General features: G+C 42.4%; 1 protein-coding gene across 1 annotated transcript; it reads left to right on the forward strand.

Annotated features, from left to right (window-relative positions):
• The first annotated feature begins 8,260 nt into the window (after positions 1 to 8,260).
• Positions 8,261 to 9,021, forward strand: LOC131257393 (uncharacterized). The gene has a single exon (XM_058258270.1). It carries the CDS (start codon positions 8,348 to 8,350, stop codon positions 8,900 to 8,902), a length of 555 nt encoding a protein of 184 aa, XP_058114253.1. The 5' UTR covers positions 8,261 to 8,347; the 3' UTR covers positions 8,903 to 9,021.
• Positions 9,022 to 10,783: the final 1,762 nt, after the last annotated feature.

Raw genomic sequence — 10,783 nt, forward strand, 5'->3', positions numbered from 1 at the left:
TAAGTATCGATCTATTGACATCGATTGAGCAGTCCTCGATTAATTATGCCCCAGATGTTTGATCGCTCTCAAACATACTCAAAAGCATTTAGAGAGTTTACAAGTATTTTTCGAAAACTTTCAATTGATCATCGACCAAATAATTCAATCAATTGAGATTGTCCAAGCTATCCAAAGACCAATCTATATAATTCAGGGCTCACTTAATTGATCGACCAGGGTGGTCGATCGATCGAACCCATTTTTTATGTACTAATGTAGAGCGGGTCGCGGACAATTTCATGGCCAAGATGGATCAGAAAAGGCCCGGTCGACGACAGAAGTGATCCGGACCATCGGACCTTAGATTGGGCGTATCTCGCAATCCGGAATGAGTTATCCGACGTAAAATATATGATTTTAGGGTTGAACGAGCTACTTTAGCCAACCAACCCTGCTATGCCGGGTTACGTAGCCCGAAATTGTGAAAAACACCTTGATCGATGGTCCTTTCCCTGTTTTAATTCCGTTTTTACTATAAATAGTAAGTTTTAGTTTTATTATAACTCTTCATCCGCCGGGCTTTAGGAGTTGCACCCAACGTGAAAAGAGCTTAGAATAATTAAGAGAACGGTTTGGTGAAGCCAAATAGGACACTTACTATTTTTGGCCAAAAACCTTGCGCACTAGTGAACATCACGACCATCTATAAATAGTAAGTTTACTATTTATAGTAAGTCGCAGATTTTAGGAGTTTGAGTTGTAGTTTGATTCTGATTTCTTTGCCATTGCTTGGTACCCTTATTTAAAGGGTTGTGAACTCATTTTTAATTATTCAACAATCAATTTTGAATTTATTAGAATTTATTTCTATTTTCTGCTTTCTTTCCTCGTGGATTTAAGAAGTCTCTGTGAGGAGTCCAGAGAAGTTCTGTGGATGCGGAATAGTTATCGTCTTGAGGAAGACGGTGCTGGACCTCACGTCCTCCCCTGCGTCAGTTTGGTATCAAAGCGAGATTTCTCCTCAGATTGATGACTTCTAACAACGGGTCGGGCAACAATCCCATGGGCGGTGCTCCAAGGAATTCACCTTTAACGGCGGCAGCTTTCGAAGTAGCGCAATGAGAGAACCAGCAAGCCATGCAAGGGCTGCAGGCTTCCATCGACTGCATAGCGGATCTCTTGGCGGAAAACCTAAGGCAACTCCATGTTCCTAGTAGTAATCCTCCACCCCCAATTAATAGCCCTGATCGCAGGATAGTACCGGCAGTGCATCCAATGGTCATTCTTGAGGAAGGGGGCTCCAGTGAGGAGGAAATCGACTACATAATCTTCCAACACCCCAGACATGGCAGCGATCAAGTAAATCGAACGGATCGAGAATTCAAGATGATGGTTGATATTCCTAGCTTCAATGGCCAACTACACATTGAGGATTTTCTCGATTGGCTTTCTGAAGTTGAGCGATTTTTTAACTATATGGACATCCCTGAAGTAAAGAAAGTCAAGCTTGTGGCCTACAAGTTGAAAGGAGGAGCTTCAGCTTAGTGGGAACAACTGCAACTCGCGCGAACCAGGCAGACGAAAGCACCAATCCGCACTTGGCAGCAGATGAAGCAACTACTACGTGCCTGATTCCTCTCTAGCGATTACGATCAGGTATTATTCTAATAATACCAAAATTGTCGACAGGATAGTCGGTCGGTGAGAGAATACGTAAAAGAATTTTACCATCTAGCGGTGGATAATGATTTGGTCGAGACTAAGTCGCAGCAAGTCGCCCGATTCAATGGTGGATTGCGTATGGCTATCGAGGATCGCGTCCAGATGCAGTCCGTCTGGACGATGAATGATGCGATCAAGTTGGCTATTCGGGCAGAAGCGCAACTTGAATGTCCTAACACACGGACCTATCCTACTGCAAGAATTCCTGTGGGAGGTCTGCCCCAGGAAACTGCACAGCCTAAGGGAAAGGAGCTCGTAGGAGCATGCACTCAACCTCGTACATTTGAGAACCGAGATTAGGAAAGTGGGCAAGCTAGACCCCAAAGGGGTGTATCAACTGCTGCTGGTCCAAGTAGAATCTCGAACCCCTATGCTCAGCCAAAGCCCGATAACTGCTATCATTGTGGCCAACCGGGCCACCTATCAAATACTTGTCCCCAGCAAAAAGTGGCAAACCTCTCCATCAATGATGGTAGTGCTGATAACGCTTATGAAGATCCAAATATTGAAGAATAGGAGCATACCACCGAGGACGAGGCAGATGATTCAGGTTGGATTCAGTAAGATCACGACGAGTCGCTCGTCTTGAGGCGACTATTATATGCTCTAAGAAAAAAAGTGCATCCACAGCGGCATAACATCTTTCGCACTAGGTGTACGGTGAATTGAAAGGTTTGTGACGTAATCATTGACAGTGGAAGCAGCGAGAACATCGTCTCTAAGGTCATGGTGGAAAAATTACAATTGAAAACGGAGTATCATCTCTCTCCATATACAATCGGTTAGATCAAGAAGGTCAGCAAAACAAAGGTAACTGAACGGTGCACCATATCCTTTTCAAGTGGCAAACATTATAAGAATGAAGTATTATGTGATGTGGTTGACATGGAAGCATGTCACATAATACTCAATCGGCCCTGGCAATCTAACCGTGACACCACTCATAAAGGGCGAGATAATATATATATATATATATATATATATATATATATATCTTCGTCAAGGACGGCCAGAAGACCATATTGGCCCCTATGGATCCAGAGGGACCAACTGAAACTTCCAAAGTAGAGGGCCATTTTCTCTTAACCATACGGGACTTCGTGAAAGAATCAAAGGAAACAAGACAGACTTATGCATTAATTGTAAAAGGAGAAGAACTCGAGCCTACCAACATCCCTGAAAGACTAAGGCCCCTTCTACATGAATTCAAAGAAATCTAGCCCGATGACATTCCCGATGGTTTACCCCCCATGAGGGATATCCAACACCATATCGACTTTGTCCCTAGGTCCACTTTACCTAATCGTCCCCATTATCGAATGAGTCCAAATGAGTGCGGGATTCTGCAGGGACAAGTAGAGAAGTTGATCCGTAAGGGTCTTATTCGAGAGAGCATGAGTTCATGTTGTACTAGCTCTATTAACTCCAAAGAAAGATGGGAGTTGGCGCATGTGTGTCAACAGCCGAGCCATCAACAAAATCACCATAAAATACAGGTTTCCTATACCCCGGTTAGACGATATGCTGGACATGCTAGAGGGTAGAAAAATATTCTCTAAATTGGACCTAAGGAGCGGCTACCATCAAATTCGAATACGGTCGGGTGATGAGTGGAAAACGGCCTTTAAGACCAAGGAAGGATTATACGAATAAATGGTCATGCCCTTTGGTCTTTCGAATGCGCCTAGCACATTTATGAGATTGATAAACCAAGTTCTGAAACCTTTCATTTGGCGGTTCGTTGTGGTTTACTTCGATGATATTTTGATATACAGTATAGACAAAACCACCCATATGGAACACCTCAAGAAGGTCCTTCAAGTGCTCACTAAAAATAAACTGTAACTCAATTTAAAAAAGTTTAGCTTCATGACTGATAGCTTATTATTCCTGGGTTTTGTCGTCACATCCACGGGCATTCGGGTGGTGAGGAAAAGGTGAAGACAATCAGAGAATGGCCGGTTCCTACAAATATTCACGAAGTGTGAAGTTTTCATGGACTGGCGATATTTTATCGTCAGTTCGTGAAAAATTTCAGTACCATTGTGTCACCAATCATAGATTGCATGAAGAAAGGGCAGTTTCAGTGGACTGACAAAGCCGACAAGAGCTTTGCCGAAATCAAGCGCAGATTATCCACGACCCCAATTCTTGTACTTCCCAACTTTGACAAACTATTTGAAGTCAAATGTGATGCCTCATATGTCAGAATTAGGGGAGTTTTATCTCAAGAAGGTAAGCCGGTAGCCTTCTATAGCGAAAAACTTAGCGATGCACGTAAGAAGTGGTCTACATATGAGATCGAGTTATACGCGGTGGTCCAGGCACTGTGGCACTGGCGACATTATTTGATTCAAAGGGAATTCATACTTTACACGGACCATCAAGATCTCAAATTTATTAATAGTGAAGCTAACATTAACCGTGTGCATGCTAGGTGGATCTCGTTTTTGTAGGAATTCATGTTCATACTAAAACATAAGTCAGGGCAACAAAACAAAGTAGCTGATGCACTGAGTCGCCATGTAACTTTTTTAGTCACTATGAGCAATGAGGTTGTCGGGTTCGAGCGCCTCAAAGACATATATGCCGATGACGACGACTTCAAGGACGCATGGGTTAGATGACAAGAAGGTCACCCCAGCGACTTACATATGCAAGACGGGTTCCTTTTCAAGAAAAATCGACTGTGCATCCCAAACAGTTCGCTAAGGGAACAAATAATTCAAGAGCTACATGGAGGTGGCCTCAGTGGACACCTTGGGCGAGACAAGACGTGAGCTCTTGTGAAAGAACGGTATTACTGGCCGCAATTGGTACGTGATGTGGGAAAGGCAGTCCAACGTTGTTATATTTGTCAAACCTCTAAGGGGCAATCTCATAATACAAGCCTTTACACTCCATTACCCGTGCCTGATGGCCTTTGGGAGGATTTATCTATGGACTTCGTGCTTGGTCTCCCATAAACACAACGCGGCATGGATTCGGTGTTCGTGATAGTAGATCGTTTCTCCAAGATGGTGCACTTTATTCCATGCAAGAAGACTCGATGCAACACACATGGAGAATCTATTCTTCAGAGAAATTATGCGACTACACAGGGTTCCCAAGACTATTACTTCTGACCATGACACAAAGTTCATAAGCCACTTTTGGCGAACTTTGTAGACTCGATTCGATACGTGACTTTAGTTCAGCAGCGCCAACCACCCACAAACTGATGGTCAAATTAAGGTTATGAATCACACGTTGGGAAACCTCCTTCGATGTATTTCAGGAGAAAAACCAAAGCAGTGGGATTTGGCTTTGTCTCAAGCGGAGTTTGCATTCAACAACATGGTGAACCGCTCGACAGGGAAATTCCCGTTCCAGGTTATTTATGGACGAGTACCTCGCCACACACTAGACTTGGTCCCTCTGCCTAAGTTCCCATGCATGAGCATTGCAGCGGAACATATGGGTGATAATATCATGGGCATTCATGCGGAGGTACAAACCAAGCTACATGCCTCAAATAAAAAGCACAAGGAGCAAGCGGACAAGCATGGGTGACAAAAAGTGTTCGAGGTGGGCGACCAAGTAATGGTCCATCTGCGCAAAGAAAAATTTTCGACCGGAACGTACAACAAGTTAAAGAATAAAAAGATTGGACCGGTACCAATCATCCGAAAGATCAATGACAATGCTTATGTTGTTGATCTTTCAAATGACATGGCAATCTCACGGACTTTCAACGTCGCGGACCTGACCGAGTATCATGAACTAGCGCAGGATGAGAACTCGAGGACGAGTTCTTTTGAAGTGGAGGGGACTGATGTAGAGCGGGTCGCGGACAGTTTCATGGCCAAGATGGATCAGAAAAGGCCCAGTCGACGACAAAAGTGATCGGGACCATCGAACCTTAGATCGGGCGTATCTCGCAATCCGGAATGAGTTATCTGACGTAAAATATATGATTTGGGATAGAACGAGCTACTTTAGCCAACCAACCCCGCTACGCCGAGTTGCACAGCCCGGAATTGCGAAAAAATCCTTGACCAATGGTCATTTCCCTGTTTTAATTTCGTTTTTACTATAAATAGTAAGTTTTAGTTTTATTATAACTCTTCATCCGTCGGGCTTTAGGAGTTGCGCCCAACGTGAAAAGAGCTTAGAATAATTAGGAGAACGGTTTGGTGAAGCCAAATAGGACACTTACTATTTTTGGCCGAAAACCTTGCGCACTAGTAGACATCACGACCGTCTATAAATAGTAAGTTTACTATTTATAGTAAGTCGCAGATTTTAGGAGTTTGAGTTGTAGTTTGATTCTGATTTCTTTCTCATTGCTTGGTACCTTATTTAAAGGGTTGTAAACTCGTTTTTAATTATTCATCAATCAATTTCAAATTTATTAGAATTTATTTCTATTTTCTGCTTTCTTTCCTCGTGGATTCGAGAAGTCTCTGTGAGGAGTCCAGAGAAGTTCCGTGGATTCGGAATAGTTATCCTCTTGAGGAAGATGGTGCTCGACCTCACGTCCTCCCCTACATCATGTACAGATTGAAGTCATCTGACAACAGTCTCCATCTTAGCTTCAATCATCATGAACTATTGTTCCAAGCTCCATCTCTAATTGTCTCTATCATAACTTCACCATTGTTGTCGCTTTTCGTGCACACTCCATATTTATCAACCTTTTGTCAGCCCAAAGAAGTTGAATAGAATCAGAACTTCAATATGGGAACCACCTTACACTACAAGAAAGTGGGGCATATCCGGGGCGTTTTTAGCGGCGGCCATCACCAACTACTAGATCTCAGTTGACTTTAAAAAAAAAAAAAAAAAAAAACCCTATCTCTCTGTCTCTCTTTACCTCTCACTGTCTCTCTCTCCCTCTCCGTCTCCATCCCCACCATCTCGTCTCTCCCTCTCCTATCCTTGATCTCTCTCCCTTATACTATCTCGATCTCTCTCCCTCTCCTGTCCTCGATCTCTCTCCCTTATACTATCTCGATCTCTCTCCCTCTCCTATCCTCGATCTCTCTCCCTTCCTCTCCCTCCCTCTCTCTCGATCTCTCTTTCCCTTGTTTTCTTCGACGTGGTGTTCCTTCTTCTATCTCTCTCCAACAATTGAAGAAAGTATAAGAAAGAAGAGAAAATCAAAGGTACTCTCTCTCGATCTCTCTCCCTTCATCTCTGTCAAACTCACTTCCTATTTTGATTATCAAAATTTGGGCAGCAGCCATCGCAACGGTAGCCATATCCGCCGTTGTCCATGGCTGTTAACATCTGCATGTTAGTTGTTTGAAGAAATGCTTCAACCAATAATGTGTACCGCTATTGTACATTTAATATCTCTATTTCTTTCATACTTTTTTGGCCCATCCATGAGTGGACTAGCCTGATATTTGGGAGGGGAATAATCAACATAGATCCACCTTATGAGAGGCAGTGATCCCACACATATACCACTTTAGACCATGTATTAAAATGGAATTTCTCACTCCATTTTTAGTGTATGATTGATTTTGTTAGTTTTTTAGGGCAACTCAATTCTAAGGGAAGGATTTGTTATGGATAAAGAGCCGTTTAGAAGGAGAAATTTCACTTTCCATTCCTTTCCTCACTTGTGAAACTCGCCGAATTGACAGTTGCTGAAAAACTCAAACTGAGTTAATAAGAATTGAAACCTTGCACTCTGTTGCAGGGAAGAACTTAAACTAACCATTGATTAGTTTGATGACATTATTTATATTTTATATTACTTATCTAAGCAATATTAAATATTTAATAATCCTAATGTAATTATTAAATATTGAGTCAGGTTGAGTCTTTAAGTCAACACGAACCTTCTTAACATGGTGTTGAGTTTTCCAACCCTCAATCCTGCGATGAATCAGTGGCTCTCATGGCAGATGACTAGTTTTATCTTCACAACATTCATGCGAATGCATGTCTGATTAGGTTAGCTGTGGAGCAGAGAACATGCCGAATAATGCCTAGCCCCACTGATTCAATTGAAAATGACATAGTTTGCCTATTGATTCTTAATACCTATTAGAACTAATTTCCTCCTAATTTTAATTAAGAAGGCCATTTTTGTAACCAAATGGATGACATTGATTCGGACCTACTATTGGTAAATGAAGGATGAGAAGCTCATCTCGGAAGAATTCGAAGAGATCTTGTTTGCATACATGCCTAGGGATAAGAATCGGTATGTTAATAATGCATTGGGGCAGGCAGTTTTTGGGTACGGATTTGGAGGTAAGAGATGCTCACTACCAAAAAATTGGGCAAAGGATGCAGCCTATGGCGGATTTTAGCTACAGTTTAAAGCTGTAGCTATATAGCTATGAGTTTAATCCGTAGCTAAATTCCATTTAACCGTAGCTAAATCGATTAAAAAAAAAAAGCCACGCAGGTCCTTTCTATTTCATTAACGCATGTATATTTTTTCATTCCCTCTCAAACATCCCTCTCACGCCTCCACCTCACCCCCGTGCCCTAGCCACACCTCCACCTCTCTCTCTCTCTCTCTCTCTCTGATTTTTCCAAAATTTCTCCTTTCAAGTGCCCTCTCTCTCCCACATCCTTCCATATCAGTGGCAATCCTGTAATTCTTTGCATCTCCGAGCCCAATCTTTCGTCTTCCTTTCCCATGGCTGTTGTCCTCGAATCGCTTCTCGTTCCCCGCGTTTCGGCTCACTGTGCATCTCCTTCGTCGCCGGTGGACTCCGCCATCTCGGTCGCCCGCCAGAAGACGGCAGGTCTGTTGCCGGAGTTCAGGGGGTTGAAGATCCAGATGCATGCACCCCGGATTACATTAGCATCGAGCAGGAGGGGCCAGAGGATCGCTCATCGTTCGATCATCTGCGAGATGCAGGAGACAGCCGTCGATGTGCCTGCTGTAACTGATGCCACATGGCAGTCGCTTGTCCTTGGGGCTGACCTTCCTATGCTTGTCGAGTTCTGGGCTCCATGGTGTGGTCCCTGCCGCATGATCCATCCCATAATAGATGAATTGTCAAGGGACTATGCTGGGAAGCTGAAATGCTTCAAGGTGAACACTGATGAGAGCCCATCAATTGCAACCCAATACGGAATCCACAGCATCCCGACTGTCATCATCTTCAAAAATGGCGAGAAGAAAGATGCAATCATTGGCACAGTCCCCAAAACTACACTAACTGCGAGCATCGATAAATTCTTGTAGAGGTAAGTAAGCATCTATGCAAGAAATAGTAGTGTTCATTCTCTTTAAGGATATTAAATGTTGTGAGTTTAGACTCTGCCACCACGATCTTTCTATATGCTTTGATGTATATATAGACACAAAGGGCCTGTTTGGATGCCTGTAAGTTCTTTTAAGTTGTAAGTGACTTACCTGTAAGTAACTTACAGGTGAAAGTTACTTATAGGTAACCTGTTTGGATGTAAGTTGTAAGTCACTTACTGGTAAGTTACTTTTTCTGTTTGGATAACCTGTAAGTTACTTATAGGTAGAAAGCTGTATATTCACATCGAGCATATCTTAGATTGGGGAATCATTCTAAAATGTTATAATCATATAAAAAAACATGGAATCAAATATGTTATTTTGTTAAGCCCATCAAGATGAATATTTGAGATAATTATTAAGCTAAAACAATCATCAAGTGGGCTATAAAAGTGGGCCCACGAATTCAAAAAATCTATAATATGGAGTAATAACTCAATTTAAGCATTGAGAATAAATTTAAAAACATTAATAGAAAATCTAGTAATTAAATTACTTGCATTCCAACTTTGCAATCTGATGTAATTTCCAAGGGCCAGCGCATCATCATTCCCACTCTATCATCAAAGTTTTTCTCATTCTCTAATGAGGAGTTTGATGCTCAGGATCTAAGAGATTCACAAACACTGATGTAGATCGTTAAATTACTTGCATTCTAACTGTGCAATCTAAGAGATTCACCAACACTGTGAGTACATCACAGGATCACCAACCACAGGCTACAGTGAGACCAACCAGATAAACGATCTACGGGATCACCAACCACAGGCCACAGTCCTTGACGGTTTCATGGGATGCTGCATCACATAGTCCGTTCGGATTAGAGGCCCATGACACGTGTGAAAAAATACGCATGTGCGTATAAGTGACTGTTTGGATGCCAGCGTGCCTTATAGAGTAACGTCAAACCACTCCCATTTTCAAAGGAGAAAAAAAGGATAGATGAAACCCTACCGTTTTAGGAGGAGAAGAGACGGAAGGCAGTAACTGCAGCGAGATATTGCAGAGATGGAGAGAGATTTGGTGGGTTGGTGCATTTCTCCCTCTTCCCCTCTTTTTAAAAATCTAACCATTGAGCCTGTAAGTGACTTACAGGGAAGTGACTTCCCACCCCCATCCCCCTGCAGTTTTTTGGTAGATTTGCCTGTAAGTGACTTATAGGTTGTAAGTTACTTACAAGTGATTTTTCTCCCCCAAACACCACCTGTAAGTGACTTCCCTGTAAGTAACTTCCCACTTACCCAACTTACGGGCATCCAAACAGGCCCAAAGGCTACAATTTTGATCTTGTGGGTCTGGTGCTCTCTTGTATCTTTGTTACTTTTGAAGTTTCCTTACTATAAAGATGTCCTTTGCAGTTTTTTTTTTTTTTAAGTTGCCCTCTCTCGTTCCCATTTCTTTTCCCCTTTTCTCTCCTTCTAAATTTCTAAATCATCCCCTTTTCTTATTCTAGGGCTAGGATTTTTATTTTCCATTTCTGATCTTTTCTCCCCCTCTCTTCTACGCAAGAGGGAAAGCATCGGTGTTTGACAATGATTCCATCAATGGGGGTGATTCGAGTGTCAGCAGCAAGTTTGTAGAGGTAAGTAACTACATTGTGTTGTGGTTATTGTAATCGTATATCAATCATCCCTATTGTGGCTGCTACTTGGGTTTGGTCAACCCGAAAATTGATTGACCTGAATCAAGTTTAGGACAGGTGTCAAGGCCCTTGGCTCACATTCAAGTTAGAAAACACAGACCCAATTTGAAATCAGGTTTGTTTCAAGAATAATCATGTGTATTTGGGTCGAGTTGGTTCAATATAGAGGATTTTTC

The sequence above is a fragment of the Magnolia sinica genome, chromosome 10 (assembly GCF_029962835.1).
Source record: "Magnolia sinica isolate HGM2019 chromosome 10, MsV1, whole genome shotgun sequence".
NCBI lineage: Eukaryota > Viridiplantae > Streptophyta > Magnoliopsida > Magnoliales > Magnoliaceae > Magnolia > Magnolia sinica.